Here is a 17,364-nt window from a genome sequence, read left to right as displayed (position 1 = left end):
AGGGGAGGAAAAAACGTCACCAGGGGGCATCTGGTGGGGAGACGGAACTCCCCCAGACTTACCGGAGGACTTGCTGCTGTGAAGGAGAGAAACTTGCTGCCTTCTGGAAACAAACGTGAGCTCTCTGAGACGCATGTGCTCAATACAGCCCCCAGCGGTGACACATAGGCATGACAACACTTACTGATTTAAAGGAGACATTCAAAAGAAAAATCTTTAAAAACGTCTTAGAAAACTCCCACTTACCTTTCCCACCACAGGGTTTTCTGTGGCAAACAGACCCAATTTTCACCCTTCACGGTGGGTTCCGTAAACCTTCAGGAGCTGGGGCACCTCAAGGAAACCGACAATCCTGGACCTGTAATAGCACCTCCACCAGAAAACTTTATGGCCTTACTACCAAAAAGTACTGGATCCCGGGGTCCAGCTCTCTAAAAAGAGAAGCGTTACAGGCAAGACATTGTTTCTTGGGATACGAGGCCCGGGTACCATTTAATTCAGTCACAAAGACACTTTGAATGGATCCGTTCTGCATGGCTACCCCAGCAAGGATTGCTCCAGTGGAGCTCAGCACAGCACATCTTCACTCGTGACCAACACCTTAGACACTGGCGAAAAAATGGAGGTACTCCCACCAGTGGGAGGGGTTATATAGGGAGTGCACTTTTTAATTTAGGACATGCCAGTGTCCATCACCTGAAGGTGGCCTATAACCCACATAGTGACTATTATTGCTCTGTGTTCCATGATACACAATAAGAAATAGGACCACCATCCATCTGCATTTAGCAGGCAAGATCCAATTGGATGGTGGCAGGTTTCCGCTGACATCCGCTGTTCCATTGAGGAGACTACAAGGCCCAATTTAATTTAAATCACTGTGTTCAGCATGTTTGGCCCTTTGATTGTTCACTTTGTCATTGAGAGGCCCACTCCCACTTCAGGTGACCCCTGACATTGCAGCTGAATAGTCAGACTCAGATAAAGTTAGTAATCGTAAAAGGTAAATGCATATACATCTTAAAAAGTAAACCTGTAAATTAATAGTAATTTAAGTCAAAATATTCAAATACTTAATTGCATACACTAAATAGTATGGATGGGTGACAAAGTCCATAGAAGGCACCACCATCCCTGAATAGTATGGAGATTTCGGGAAGTAATTTAATGGGACTTTCAGGGTGCCAAAGACACAGAAAAAGAAACCATATCACTTATAAAAATATAACAAAAGTTATTCAACAATAAACAAACATTTAAAACCAATAGAAATGGCTATACCGAACATTGCACAAATACAGTTACACACCATGAAGGTAGATACATCTAAGTTTTTCAGCAATTGTGTCCCGCCATGTCTTGCCCGCTGGGGCTTCCTCAGGGGATATTTGTTGAAAGACAAATTAGATGTGTGACTACAGAAAACAAAAATACAGTTATAAAAATACAAGGCAATGCCAATATACAAAAAGATGTGTGTCATGACCGTCCATATCCATTAATTACCCACCAACCAGGGCTTATTAACTGCACACTGATGTGGAGCCACTAGTGGAATGGAAAGACTGGCCAGAGGAGGCCCACGACCATAGGCCGGGGCCAGTCTATCCAAACAGAAAAAGATTAACCAGAGATGAGTTAAAAGGAAGAGAGAGGGGAAGGAAAGGGGGAAGGAGGAGGAATAAGAGAGGGGAAGCAATGGGGAGGGGGGGGGGAGGAAGGAAGAAGGGGGAGGGGGAGGTGGTGGAAAAAGGGGGGTTTTGAGCAAGGGGAAGGGAAAGGATGAGAGGAAGAAATGAGGAAGGAGTGGGGGGGGAGGAGAGGGAGGAGGAGAGGGAGGAGGAGAGGGAGGAGTGGGAGGAGGAGAGGGAGGAGTGGGAGGGGAGGGAAAAAGGGGGGGTATAGCCATTTCTATTGGTTTTAAATGTTTGTTTATTGTTGAATACATTTTGTTATATTTTTATAAGTGATATGGTTTCTTTTTCTGTGTATTTGGCACCATGAAAGTCCCATTAAATTACCTCCTGAGACCTCCACACTTAATTGCATACATGTTTGACTGGTTATCAAGAGCACTGATACTCCAACACCTTAACACAAATAACAGTAGAGGTTTTATAAAATATTAGATAATTTAACATAAATTAAAGTGTGCAACATTGGAGTGAAATATAATATTGTTTGGAAACATCTTATATAAAAATTTCCAACATTTATGATTATCTATTAATAATAAAAGGAAAAGCTTGTTAGCTCACCTGTCAGGACAAGGGGCTGAAAATAAGGCTGAGAATACGGATCAGAAACACTACTAAATGTGTTTTCTTCTTGAACTGCAGCTCCACTTAATTCCCCTATGAAAAAGTAAAAACATGTATTACAATTATCGATAAAATTAATAATTGTGTGCCTGTTTAAATTGCATGTATTTATATATGAATTAAACCATATTTCAAAGAAAGGATTCCCAGAGTCCCATCATTTTCTAGAGAAAGCACAGCAGTTATCTCCTTTCAGAAAAGCTGTCTCTTAACTGAAGCCTCAGGCACAGCCATGAGATAAGGTATGAGGCACTCACCACTTCTGATTCATTCAGTGTGTGAAAATTTCAGCTTTAAGTATTGCATTCTGTTGGGAAAAATAAATGATTCCATATCTTGGAGTACAGCAACATATTTATAAACAATGGGTTAGAGACATGCACCTTCAGGTGAACGGACACCGGCAAACTTTTGAGGACACGCATCCCAGGGCGCCTTTCTCATAGCCTTCCCCATTCAGTGAATCCTCAGTTTTGTAGCAAGCAATGCAGAATTACCCAAGGAAAGCAAAAAAGGTAGCATGGCCTATGTGCTGCACTAAACTCCAACATATGGAATTTTACAGCCCAGATCAAAATTATTTTCATCTTACTCATACAGTACAGGACACAGGTAACACATGCATACACCATGAGATGTCCTCAACCCATGAATACAAAGGGTAGGCAAAAACTAGGTAAATATAACTATGTCAACAGGCAACAACAGATGCCAAAGAACCCACGGTCAAAAAGTGCTGCTCTGAAAAACTTGTGGCCATAAGCTGAATCTGCAGATGTCCTCCTGGTAAAACTTTAAGAAAGCATGAACAGGAGACCAGGGGCAACCTTACACAGTTGAGCTACAGAGGCTTGATTGTGAAATGCCCAGGAAACTCCCACTGATCTGGTGGAGTGGATGTGTAACAGCGCAGGAAGAGCATTTTTGCTTAAAGTGATTGTAGAGCCCCAACCCGGCCCCTCCCCCCCGATTGGCTAGCTGACTTTGATTGACAGCAGTGGGAGCCAATGGCGCAAGTGCTGTCTCAGCCATTCAGGAAGAAGAATCTTGGACGGCTGAGACATTTATGAATGTCGCTAGACAGAGGGGGGCCTCAGGTAAGTATTAGGGGGTGCTGCGGCAACTGCTGTACACAGAAGGCTTTTTATATTAATATATAGAATAGTATATATAGAATGCATTAAGATAAAAAACCTTCTGCCTTTAAAACCCCTATAAGAGAAAAAGTTCTTGCAATCAAGTTTATTATTCTCTGTACAATGGTGGATTTTAAAGCAGGGTGCAAGGTGCAGTGAAGTGAACAAACAGGGAATAATTTTTTTTGTTTTGTTTCATATATAAGCAGTAGCTTTGAGGTATAATTAAATGGCTCTAAATCCATTCAATGAAGAGGCAATTTGTTTGAAAGCTTAGGAGCAGGGCACAAGGATGGCAGTATAATGTCCTCACGGAGGTAGATTCCTGAAACCACTTTTGAAAGAAAGGATGGGTCTTGGGAGTAAAATACGAAGTATGCCAATTCAGAAACATGTTAAACAGATGTGAAAGCTACCAAAAGTGGCACTTTGACAGCAAGAACCTCCAGGGGAATATCTCCTTTGGTTCAAGGGGTGGTTTCTGCAAGGAAGATCGAGACAAATTAAGGCATAAAGCAAGCACAGGGTGTTGGAGGAAGGATACAAGAAACTCTCTGCAATAAGGTTTTTACAAGGGATTCTGCAGCTAGGTGCCTTTGAAAGAGGATAGCTAAAGCTGATACTTGCCCTTTAAGGGTGCTTAACACTAAGTTCTGTTCAAGACCTGTTTGCAATAAGGCCAGAATGTGAGGCACAGAATAATGCCTGGGCAAATTAAGATTTGCAGGTATAATAATAAATCTTCCAGGGAATCGATTTTCTTGTTTTTAGTAAGGTAGGAACCACAGACTCAGAAATCCCTCTATGCTTCAAGACTTACATTAGAATAACCACTTTTCTCTCTTGCTCTATTTTGTGTAGCAAGGGAGACAGAATTTGTACTGGAGGGAAGGCATAACATTTGCCTGAACTGAGTTTGGGAACTATTAGAGCAACACCAAAAGTATTCCTGATTCTGACAACAGAGGTAGCTTCTTGTTTAATTTGGAGACTAGGAGGTCCATATCTATAATCCCTATAAACTATCCTTGGCATATCAGACACAACACTTCTGGGTGTAGAGATCATTCCTCTTGGGCCAATTATGATGGCTGAGATAATCCATCTGCTAAATGTCCACTCCTTGCATGTGGATCCCTGAAATTGCTGAGCAGTGAGTTTCTGTCCAAGAGATAATCCAATTTGCTTCCCTCAAGGCAGCAAGGATCCTTGAGCCCTCTTGATGGTTGATGTATGCCACTGTGGTTGCATTGTCTGAATGGAACTGGATTGGGTGTCCTTTCGGAAGGGGGTTCCAGTAGTGCAGGGACAACCTTGACTGCTTTAAGCTCCAGGATGCTGATAGGGAGTTTGGTTTCCTTTCTTAACCATGTTCCTTGGACTGTCAAGAACAGAATACTCCCTCCAGTCTGTTGTAAAAAGTCTTCCCTGTAGTAGGGGGGTAAGGACTTTCCCACGGTTAGGGCTGGAATGGTAGTCCACTAAGATAAAGAAGCTCTTGTTTGGCTAGGATAGGGGCATGGGTAAGGTGAGGGAAAGAATCTGTATTTTCAATGCCAACAAAATGCTTTGTTGGAGAATTCTTAAATGAAGTTGGGCAAAAGATACGGTCTCAAAAGGAGACAACCATTGGATCTGAAACTCATGGAGAATCACACTGTAGCATTTGTCTTGGATCCCAGTTCTCAAGCATGAGCTCTCAGGGAAATAATTTTCTTGTCTAGAAGAAAGACTTTTGCTTGGGATGTTTCCATGGCCAGACTGTTGGGGTGTAGAATCTTTTTTTTTTTTTTTTTTAAATTAACACCTAGCTGAAAGTGTGGAACAGTTGAATTGTCTTGAGGACATTTTCAAAAAAACTGACCAAGAGAAGAGTCCTTCAGATGACTGAAAGACTGAAAGATTATATTTAGCACATTTTATTAAGTGTGCTGCACTATCGATCTACCAATGTCTTTTTGGAATTTGTGATTCCTAATTGGATGTGAGAGAGGAGCTGCACAGGAGGGCATATTATATATGCTGAACTTGCCTCATCTTCCTTGCTGGTTTAGTTTAAAGGCTGAAAAGGTCTTTATGGCCATATGAATATGGCAAGTGGTTCCCTTAACCTCACGTGGTGGAGCACTTTAATTTGGGAGTGAATAAGTAGTCACTGATAATACAAGGCATGGTGTATGGACTATTTCACATGTATAACAACAGTCATGAATTGCACAGGAGATATTTGTTGAAATGGCGGTGGGCATTACTCCATAGATTTTATGGACACCGATATCACAAAATGTTTTTTGTTAAAATTGTTTGGCATTGGTATATGAAAAGTTTTTTTTTTTTTATATATTGTGGGTTTTTCACAGTACACATAAAGGGGGATTCACATTGTTGAGTTTGTATGCACTAGTTTAGTAGTAGCGCTTTACTTTACAGATTTATATTTATTTAGTGGTTTATACACTTAAAAGGGTGGCTGCTATTAAAAATATTATTGGTTTGAAGGTTGGTGCCATATATTAGATTATTCATGAACAGATGCCTTTGTCCTGTACTTTATGATTAAGACCATTTTTTTCTTATTTTTTTGTTTTGTTTTTTAAAAGGCGTAAGCTTATACAGGGACATTTATATTGGAGCTTAAAGGATCCACCTACTGACTCAAGCAGAGAATACAAAACAAAAAAATGGAAACAAACATACTACACTATCACTGTTAGCATATTGCAGGTGTTCCTAGCTGTCAATTTGCTTCACTGCCAATGAAGTATTTACATAGCGTGACCTTCCAGACAGATATTCAAGGTTATAGGTAAAAGATGGCAAAGCCATAGCACCTTTTGTTGAAAGTGTAAAGATGGACATCTTTTGTCCATGTTGAAGCGAACCCAATTGACTTCTCCTCACTGTACAAGAACTGTGCACATGAGCTCATACATACGATCACAAGTACTTAAAGCTGATGCTCAGGTCTACTTTCACTTTAAATAGTTTGCTTGATACTGAAAGGAATCCTGACACCTCTAGGAGAATAACTTTAGGTAGGGAAGGAGACACTTGTTCACTGAGAGCAGAATCCCTAGACAAAAAGGCAAACTAACCACCCAGTAGGGTGGAAGACATGAAAACTCTTTGCCAAGCCTTCAAGTTAGAACATGGGTAGGAGGAAAAAAAAATCCCCAAAAATGCGATAGGAAACCCAGGAGCAAGAATGACTGGCTTTCAGGATACTTTACTTCATGTAGAAAAAAAAAAAAAAAAAGGTGTCTTCCATGAAGAAAAAAAGGCAAGTGAGGCAGAACTATGGCTGCCAGGAGCAATGGATAGGAGAAGGATCAGTTTTTACAAGAAGGGGTTTCTCTTATTACACAAGGGAAGAGGGTTCTGCATGTGCAAGAGCACTTGAAGAAGGTCCCAGAAGAACACCAATTTCACCATGGGTGAAGAATACATACAAGGCCAAACCAATACTTGCAAGGTGCTAAGGACTAGGTGTTTGGCAACTTTTTCTATTTGAATCTGCCAATGTCCTCAATGAGATGGAATGCTAAAACCACCTTTGGAAGAATGGTCTGACATAATACAACCTTGTTGTGAAGTATTCTCTTTACAGGAAAGGGTCACAAGTTCATGTACACTTCTGGCAGACATGATGGCTATCAAAAAGGCTACTTTGCTAGCAAGAACCTTTAAGGGAATATACCTGATGGGTTAAAGGATCCCAGATAAGTATAGGGTTCTGCAAAGAGGGTCTGAGATGAGCAACACCTTGAACAAAGGTTTTAACACAATAGTGCAAAGCCAAAGGTCTGTGAAAGTGGATGGATGAGGCTCATACCTGTACTTTCAGGGTGCTAAGAGCGGTTTGCAGGAAAGCCAGAATGTGAGACACAGAATATTCTCTGAGACCAAAATGGTCGCGATTCGACAAACCGGCGGACTTCTGCCTCTGTTCACGCGGCAGACATATGGGTTTACATTGTGAAGAACTTTGACTCATGATGACACATCCATCATGGGGTACAGGACCGCCAAATGAGACATTTCAGCACATGGACAATTGGACATACCCCCTACCTTATAAATAGACCTGATCTGGCGACCATTTTACATTCTGTCTTATGCAAGTGTGTACAGTATATAGGGTTGTACACGTATAATATACTTTCTTTCAAATATACAAAGTATATTATGGTGCACTGCTGACTACTGTGCTGCTGAGTGCTGACCGATTCTGCAGCTGTCTTTTATCAGTGTAGGGACTGAGGGACAGTTTGGTGTTTGGAGCAGGGACAGTCTGCAAATCACTAGCTACTAGGTCAACAAAGGTCCTTTTAAGGACTGGTATAGGTGTACATTATATAGGGTTGTACACGTATAATATAATTTCTTTCAAATATAGAAAGCATATTATAGTGCACTGCACTGCTGTGCTGCTGACCGATTCTGCAGCTGTCGTTTCTCAGTGTAGGGAGGGACAGTTTGGTGTTTGGAGCAGGGACAGTCTTCAATTCACTAGCTACTAGCTAGCTACTATTGGGTCCACAAAGGTCCTTTTAAGGACTGGTATAGGTGTACTATTTGGTGTGCAGTATATAGGGGTGTAATACGCGTATAAAATACTTGGAAATATAGAAAACATAGTATAGTGCATTTCCACTGTGCAGCATTGTGACTGCTGAGCGGTTCTGCAGCGATACTACAAAGAGTGACCAACGCAATTAGAAAAAAGTATTATAACTGGTGTGATAGACCAGTGGCCCCCCAAAGAAGGTGCATTCGATTACGTCAATGGACACACCAGACTTGGTTGAGTGGCTCACTCAGCCTTACTCTTCTGCACCCTCCTCATCCTCTCGATCTGCACCCTCTTCTTCACTCTCTGCTGTGTGCACCCCCAAAGACACTACCACCAACACCACCACCATATACCCATCCGCTTGAGTCAGAGGAATTATTTTCCGATCCATCACAAGACATTGCCGATGTACAGCCACTCTTGGCATTGGATCAGGAAGAGGAGGTAGCAACAACCGCCACTCAGCAGTTTGATGACAGTACCCAGATCAGCCCAAGGAGGAGGTTGGCCCCCGCTGTTGCTGCCTACTCCGAGATCTCTAATTATAGCGGTGGGTAAAGTGACATCGATGATGATGTGTCTAGTGATGTCACGTGGGTGCCCACAAGAGAGGAAGAGGAGGGGAGATATGGATCAGCAGATAGGGAGGAGAAGCAGGTGGAACTTACATTGCACAGGAGGGACAAACCAGACTGCTAATGTATCAGGAACGAGGCATCAACCATGTACGGTCACATCTGGCTCTCCCAGGACGCTGGCACATGGCTCTGCAGTGTGGGCTTTTTTTTTTTAACGTGTCCGCTGCTGACAATAGTGTTGCAATCTGCAGCCTTTGCAGTCAACGCATAAGTCGCGGTAAGCCCAACACTCACCTAGTGACGACCCCCTTAGAAGGCACATGAGCTGCCATCACCGAGCCCAGTGGGAGCAACGGAACCCACAAAGCCACACTCCAGGCTCTCACCGTCCAGCCTCGTCTATTACTTCTCCTTCTCCTTTCTCCTCACAATTGTCCTCCACTCCAACTTCCATCATGCCATCCTCACATTTTTCTAGGAAAAGGCAGGCTTCCGTGGGCCAAATGTTCGAGCGTAAAATTATGACGACGCCGGATAACCCTCTTGCCCAACGGTTGACTGCTGGCTTGTCAGAACTGATAGCCTGCCAACTACTGCCATATAAACTGGTGGACTCGGAGGCCTTTCGAAAATTTGTGGCCATTGGAACACCACAATGGAAGGTCCCAGGAAGGAAGCATTTCTCACAGAAGGGCATCCCAGAGCTATATGGCCATGTTAAGCGGCAAGAGAATGTATATTGTATGTGTATGTGTCGGAGCCAAGATACATCCGACCACAGACACGTTGTCTAGCAAACACAGGCAGGGAAGGTATTTAACTTTTACTGCCCACGGGGTGAACCTTTTGACTGCCGTCAAGCATGTAACCCGTGGCACCCGTGTAGATTTGGTTTGACCGCTACGGATTGCATGCAGGCCTGGCTCCTCTTTTCCTCCTCCTACTCCATCCTCCTGCCTCTCCTCCTCAGCTGACTCCTCCTTTTCTGCTGCTAGTGTCTCTTCCGCTGCGCCGCCCAAGATCCCCTGAACCTATTCGACATGCCAGGTGAGACGTTGCCATGCTGTGCTGCGTCTGTTGTGCCTGGAAGCCAAGAGCCACACTGGCCCTGCACTCCTTTCAGCTTTGCATTCACAGGCAGATCAGTGGCTAACACCGCTCAATTTGACAGTTGGTAAAGTGGTGTGCGACAACGTTGCCAATCTGCTTAGCACATTGAAACAGGGCAAAATGACGCACATGCCATGCATGGCACACGTCTTAAACTTGGTCGTGCATCGATTCGTTGTCAAATACTCTGGGGTCCAGGACATCTTGCGGCAGGCAAGGAAATCTCGGCCCATTTCAGAACATCTTACACGACCATGGCTTGCCTTGCTGACATTCAGCGGCGACACAATCTGCCGGTCAGACGTCTTATTTGCGATTGCCCGACGTGATGGAACTCTACCTTCTATATGCTTGATAGGCTGCTCCAGCAGAAATGTGCAGTTAACGACTACCTGTACGAACTCTGCGGCAGAACAGGTTTTGGGGAGCTTGGTTTTTTTTCACCGCACTAGTGGCTGCTCATGCGCGACGCATGCAGACTTCTGCGGCCATTTGATGAGATCACCAAACTGGTCAGTCACAGCCATGGCACCATCAGTGACATCGTACCTTATGCCTTCTTTATGGAGTGTGCATTGCGTCGTGTCATTGATCAAGCCATGGAGGAGCAGGAGCCGGAAGATGAGGAAGTCGTAATGCTGGATGAATTTCCGGGGGGCTACTCTGAGACAAGTCAACAACAGGAGTCTGAAGAGAAGTCAGAGGAGGATGGTGCCGGGGCGAATGAGGAGGAGCAAGAAGAGCATGCTTTAAACCTTTATGGGATCCCTGTTGTCCGTGGATGGGGAGAGGAGAACGAGGACGACAACATCCTGGATGATAAGGAGCCAGGTCACTACACCGCTTCCAGTTTAGTGCAAATGGGGGCCTTCATGCTTCAGTGTTTTAACAGGGACACACGTATAAAAAGCATAAAGGTCAAGAACCAGTACTGGGTGGCAACATACTTAGACCCCCGGTACAAACACAAAATGGCGGAAATGTTACCACCATCACAGAGGGCTGTGAGAATGGAGCACTTCCAGGCCTTGCTTCGATAAATGCTGCATTCTTGTTTTGCGTGCGCTGGCAGAGGAGGAATTCCCACTCCCAGAGAAAGTTGCGGGTACCAATCCAACAGCGCCTACAAGAAGAGGGCGGTTTGAAGATGTGTTGGTGACTTATGATATGAGGTCATTCTTTCAGCCGACCCATCGACAGGTCTCATCCGGATCCAGCATCAGGGAATGCCTAGACCGACAGGTGTCCGACTACATTGGGTTAACAGCCGATGTGGACGCTCTGAGAAGTGATGAACCCCTGGACTACTGGGTGGGCAGGCTTGACCTCTGGCCAGAGCTTGCCCAATTTGCAATGGAACTGTTGGCTTGCCCCTCGTCCAGTGTCCTGTCTGAAAGGACGTTCAGCGCAGCAGGGGGGATCGTGACCGATAAGCGCACTCGCCTAGCTCACGACGGTGTTGACTACCTCACATTTATAAAAATGAATGAGGCATGGATCTCGGAGGAATTCAAAACATGTGACCAGTAGACCATGTATATGCATAACTCTATAAATGATTTATTTAATCTAGCACACAGACTTTTTTTCTACCTTTGGCTCACTTCCTTGAACAAAAAAAAGCACACTGTACTATATGCCTGTACCCTCCTGTTTGAAGAGGTTGAGCGGTGTCATATTTTTGGGTCCCGCAGCGAGTTGCTGGTATCAGTGCTGGTGTCAGTGCTCTCCATCACGGTGCTGGTGTCAGTGCTCTCCATCACGGTGCTGGTGTCAGTGCTCTCCATCACGGTGCTGGTGTCAGTGCTCTCCATCACGGTGCTGGTGTCAGTGCTCTCCATCACGGTGCTGGTGTCAGTGCTCTCCATCACGGTGCTGGTGTCAGTGCTCTCCATCACGGTGCTGGTGACAGTGCTCTCCATCACGGTGCTGGTGACAGTGCTCTCCATCACGGTGCTGGTGACAGTGCTCTCCATCACGGTGCTGGTGACAGTGCTCAGTCTCTTTCGCGGTGCTGGTTTCAGACAGTGAGGGAGATAGCAGCGGAGAAGCCAATCAGCAGGCAGTGCCAGCACCATGGCTGAGTATCAGCACTGGACTGGCACCTCCGGACAACTGCAGTGGAGCCCTGCATAGGTGGGGATAAGGGCCGGGCAGAGGGAGGGGCTCAAGCACAGGTTGGCACACTGGGACACTGGCACAGGACTGCGCTGCCCTGACTGTGGCACTGATCATCTCCTGCACCCCCTTCATAGCCTGCCCTGACCTTGACTCTCCTCCATGGCCTTCATGCACTCCTGAATTGTCAAAATTTCACAGATAAAAGAATGCTTGTCGTTGTCGATCCCAGATTCACTTAATACTTTTGTTATGTCAGTGTCCATGTTGTGGGACTGTGTGCGCACAGCTAGTAAGTATTTTATGGCTGAAAATATGACCTGGAGGTTTTTAAGGTTCGCGTCCCGTCGGAAGTTCGTCCATCACTGAAAATTACTGCACTGACACAGGGCAAAGTAAGATTTCTAAGTGCAATACCAGATCTTTATCAAAGGGGCTTTTCTTGCTTTTAGAAAGGTAGAAATCACAGACTCCTCTATCCTTTAAGATCTTGGTTACTCAGTTCTTCAGTCCAGCTTGCCAAAGTTTGGCAAATGTCCAGGTTGGCTAAATGGCAATAGCTGGCTGTTGAGTTGGACCTGCCAGACCAAGGGAGGATTTCAAAAGAGTCTCCAAACATCAGCTGGATCCCTAAAGGAGTGAATGCCCTCAATAGGAACATTTGATGGATTACTTAGTGCAAGAATAGCCAGGCCCACGGCAGAAACAGTCCATCTCTATTTGATTCCTAATCTATAAGGGTATAAGGCAACAAACATGGCAGGAGGAGTAAATAACTTCTCAAAATAAGTTCAGTCCACATAGATAGCTCAATTGGCTTGATCAAGAATAGTACATTGCCTTCATAACATTGCCTTTCTCCTTGTGCCCAACGGAGTACATAACTAGGTGTATCTATCCAGAGAATAGTATGGACTGCCTCAAACAACGAGTCCATCAAGGCCAGCATATGACGGGAAGTCGAAGAATAAAACTTCACAAAAGATTGGTTGTGAAAAATCTTCAGCAGCCTACACAAAAATGCCAGCATTCCCCTTTCCTTCTGCAAAGGAACATGAGACAGGCATTTCAGGTTTTGATGCATGAATATTATCAGGGGAAGGAGAGGCAAAAGAGCATTTAAGGCTGGTGGCAGCCACTGTTTCCAGAAGTGGTAATAGTCTTTGGAAATGTTTAGGCATCATTTTAGCGAATTGGTTACACAGGCCGCATGTTGCATATCTGTATGGGTATCCAAATCAGAGGTCTTAAATTATGTCACTGTGAGACTTGCTCTGGAACAAGGAAAGAGCTATCACCTGAGAGAACCTCAGAATTTCTGCAGGGCTGCAGCGAAACCCCCACTACCTGTCCCATGTGCTCCCGGTATCATGACCCAGAAATGTTTTATTGCTAAGTGAGGATCTTACCATGCAAGGTACAAGATGCATATGAATTGAGGGGGGTTCAGCGTGTTTGTTATGAAGGAACTGAAAATAACCAAGGTAGAAAACCTAGCTTCTATAGCTGTGTCTCTGTGGTATTAAGCAAAAGATGAGACAGCAAATGATGCAGCTTGCATCGGTAAATGGTGGCCTGAAGTGCACGGTTAAGAGTCTAAATCCTGGTACACACAGAGTTTTTTTCCGTTCAACCCAGCAGTTTGAACAAAAAAAACCCCAATAAAACGTCAGCTTCGGTCTGAGCCGCTTTACTAGCGATCTGATGTTCGTACAGTGATCTCCCTTGCTGAGCTGTTGTGTTCTGACAGGGGGACAGCCCCCCACCTGAACACTTCAGTCACGCACTCTCAGTCACTGGCTGAAAGTGATGATCGGGAGCTGCTCGACTGCTGGTTTTCCAGCATGCTTGTCCGACAGAAGCCGCCTAAAAAGTTGGCTTCTGTTGGACTGGCTAACATACACATGGCTGAATGTCAGCTGGTTTTTATTGAACCGGCCTGGCATTTGGCCAATGTGTATGGGGCTTTATAAGCACTATATCGCTAGCCCAAGAGCTTCAGATAGTGAAGTTGAAAAAAAAAAAAAAAAAGTGCAAAACTCAACTAGGTAAATGCTAGGATCATGTTACCTATAAGGTCAAATAAAGCAAGACAATAATACACAAAGTGTGTAGATTATCCCATAACCGGTGCCTTCAAAACCAGTTGTGTGATTAGTACTTAGTGTCATGTAGGATAAAACGATATTATGTACTACAGGTCCAAGTAATGAGCCTACTAGACAGGTTGCAACGGTTCAGGGACACCCAGTCTTAACATGTTGCTGGTCCCATTCAGTATCCAAGCTTTTTATACACGGAAGGCCGCACTTATGGAGTAGGTCACAGTCAAACAGGGATATATGTGAATGCCTGTGCCTCCCCCAGGCTCTATTGATAATGTATTACTAGTTTCAGTTTTTATGAGGTATAACAATGTAGAAAATACATATGTAAAAGTTGGACCTATTTATATTAATCGCTATGAGGTTGCTGCCTCCCTAAGAACACAATCTGCAAACCAGGTTATGTTTAAAAATTAAATAGTAGTGATGGGCTAATGGCGCTACCTCAAACCTTATATTACCTTTTATCTTCCCTATAGGCTCTGTGCAACCCAATATGTGTTTGCTATAATGTCCCAATTTATTTGTGTTTATGTCCAACAAATTTTTTCTGTTAACCCAAATTCAACCACGTGCCACTACAAACCAATTATATTGATTACCCTACGTTGGATAACCTCGAAAAAAGGTGGACACGTTCAGTTATTCACCAACGTAGTCAATCAGTCAGAATCCCAAAGGGATAATTAATAAATAAATTAAACCCTAAAGCACCCAAAACCACATATGAAATCCAAGAATCCCAAGCAATGTTCAAAATATTTTTGTGATACTAATTTTTGTGATACTAAAAATATTAGTATACTAAACAAAAACAAACGCACTCCGTGTACAAAGCCCCTTATAGGGGAAAATATAACACCTATAATCGACTGCGCTAGCGCAGTTCCTGTGCTAATAATTACTTTCACTGTGCACAATTTATATTTCCACTATAATACCCCAGTGAGTGAAAAAAGTTATTGCAGTAGAGAAACAAAGACAACCAAAACCATGAAGAATAAAAATAAAAAATGAGATAAAAAATAAAACGAATGTGCGGGGTAATTCTGACCCCCTTACGAATGTAAAAAAATACAAAAACCTAGAAAAAAATGTGAATAAGATAAGAATATCAATAGATATATATATATATATAAAGTCCACACAAAAGTCTCTTATCAGGTATTTTCAACTGTGCGATTATTCTTTTTCAAATAACAGGAAGGTGACTTTTGTGATTAGGCCTGCTTATTGGTGACTTCCGTGCTCGTTCCCCCTCAAGGGTCCCCACTCACCGAACCCACGCACCCCCTAGGGGGTATATTGCCTGTAATCTGTGTTCCACTAGGTTGAGGATTCTTCTAATTAGCTCTGTCTTCAACTGGTCCTCCCCAGGGTTTATTGGAAATGATGAGAGAAGGAGGCTTTGTTGTCCACCAATGGGTCCTCAAGAAAGAAAAAATCTGCTCATGGTGTAGTATTCTCAATAACTGACCACTTGAGAGAAAGGGAAACGGGCTACAAAAAAGGTTCTTCAAAAAGGCTTCTACAAATTAGTAGCTTCTGTAAAAAAACCTTTTTTGCACAAAGCGCTGTAAAATAATTTTTTAACATATGCAAAAGCTCTCTTTTTTGTAATTATATAACATTTTTGTAATAAAGCATATTTTAAGTGATTATTAGTCCTCTGCTATATATATATAAATAAGGCATATAAATTTTTGCAGAAGCTACTAATTTGTAGAAGCCTTTTTGAAGAACCTTTTTTGTAGCCCGTTTCCCTTTCTCTCAAGTGGTCAGTTATTGAGAATACTACACCATGAGCAGATTTTTTCTTTCTTGAGGACCCATTGGTGGACAACAAAGCCTCCTTCTCTCATCATTTCCAATAAACCCTGGGGAGGACCAGTTGAAGACAGAGCTAATTAGAAGAATCCTCAACCTAGTGGAACACAGATTACAGGCAATATACCCCCTAGGGGGTGCGTGGATTCGGTGAGTGGGGACCCTTGAGGGGGAACGAGCACGGAAGTCACCAATAAGCAGGCCTAATCACAAAAGTCACCTTCCTGTTATTTGAAAAAGAATAATCGCACAGTTGAAAATACCTGATAAGAGACTTTTGTGTGGACTTTATATATATATATATATATATACATATATCTATTGATATTCTGATCTTATTCACATTTTTTCTGGGTTTTTGTATTTTTTTACATTCGTAAGGGGGTCAGAATTACCCCGCACATTCGTTTTATTTTTTATCTCATTTTTTATTTTTATTCTTCATGGTTTTGGTTGTCTTTGTTTCTCTACTGCAATAACTTTTTTCACTCACTGGGGTATTATAGTGGAAATATAAATTGTGCACAGTGAAAGTAATTATTAGCACAGGAACTGCGCTAGCGCAGTTGATTATAGGTGTTATATTTTCCCCTATAAGGGGCTTTGTACACGGAGTGCGTTTGTTTTTGTTTAGTATACTAATATTTTTAGTATCACAAAAATTAGTATCACAAAAATATTTTGAACATTGCTTGGGATTCTTGGATTTCATATGTGGTTTTGGGTGCTTTAGGGTTTAATTTATTTATTAATTATCCCTTTGGGATTCTGACTGATTGACTACGTTGGTGAATAACTGAACGTGTCCACCTTTTTTCGAGGTTATCCAACGTAGGGTAATCAATATAATTGGTTTGTAGTGGCACGTGGTTGAATTTGGGTTAACAGAAAAAATTTGTTGGACATAAACACAAATAAATTGGGACATTATAGCAAACACATATTGGGTTGCACAGAGCCTATAGGGAAGATAAAAGGTAATATAAGGTTTGAGGTAGCGCCATTAGCCCATCACTACTATTTAGTATCCAAGCTTTGCCCATCATGGTAGGCATACCTCCAAAGAGGTTTGAGGGTCTGAGTGCCAGAGCAATGTACCATGGCCCTGGACTTCTACAGCACTTGCAGCTAACAGCACGTGACACCACATTCCAAGGTGAGAGCTTAATGTTTGACTGTAATGTAGGCAGCAAACATTACAGGCTGTTCCATGGCCATTGGGCGAGGGTATGGTTCCCAAAGGTAGTAGGGTGTAGTCAAGCAAAGCTTTTGCAAGTGTCCAACTCCCTAAAGGAAGTGTAATACCTGGATATCCGATAGTCTAACAATCAATTTCTTTGTCCTGAATAGGATAGGGTTTTTGACTTGGCAGATAGGGCCATTTCCTAGAGTACAGCACAGGATGCAGGCATCTTTAAATCATTACCACTGGGATATATGCAGCTACCTTCAGGTAACTGGGCACTGGCAATATAGAAAATCTACAGGAACATCCCCCTATGTATCCCCTCCCGCTCCTAGCTAGCCTCCATTTTGTAGCAAGCTATAGGAAGATCATAAGATTAGAGGGGAGAGGCCTGTACTGCGGGAAAGGTT

The 17,364-nt window shown here is 43.2% G+C and overlaps 1 protein-coding gene across 1 annotated transcript in view; it reads right to left on the bottom strand.

The window, feature by feature from the left end:
* Positions 1-17,364, bottom strand: part of ELP2 (elongator acetyltransferase complex subunit 2) — a 373,658-nt gene that overhangs the window by 64,413 nt on the left and 291,881 nt on the right. The window contains exon 15 of the mRNA XM_077492004.1: positions 2,259-2,354. Within this exon, the coding sequence (XP_077348130.1) occupies positions 2,259-2,354 (96 nt within the window). The remainder of the gene's footprint in view (positions 1-2,258; positions 2,355-17,364) is intronic.

Source organism: Lithobates pipiens, unplaced genomic scaffold (assembly GCF_037356315.1).
Source record: "Lithobates pipiens isolate NorthernLeopardFrog02 unplaced genomic scaffold, aLitPip1_a1.2 Scaffold_19, whole genome shotgun sequence".
NCBI lineage: Eukaryota > Metazoa > Chordata > Amphibia > Anura > Ranidae > Lithobates > Lithobates pipiens.
Note: the sequence above shows the minus strand (reverse complement) of the source record. Positions and strands in the feature narration are given on the sequence as shown.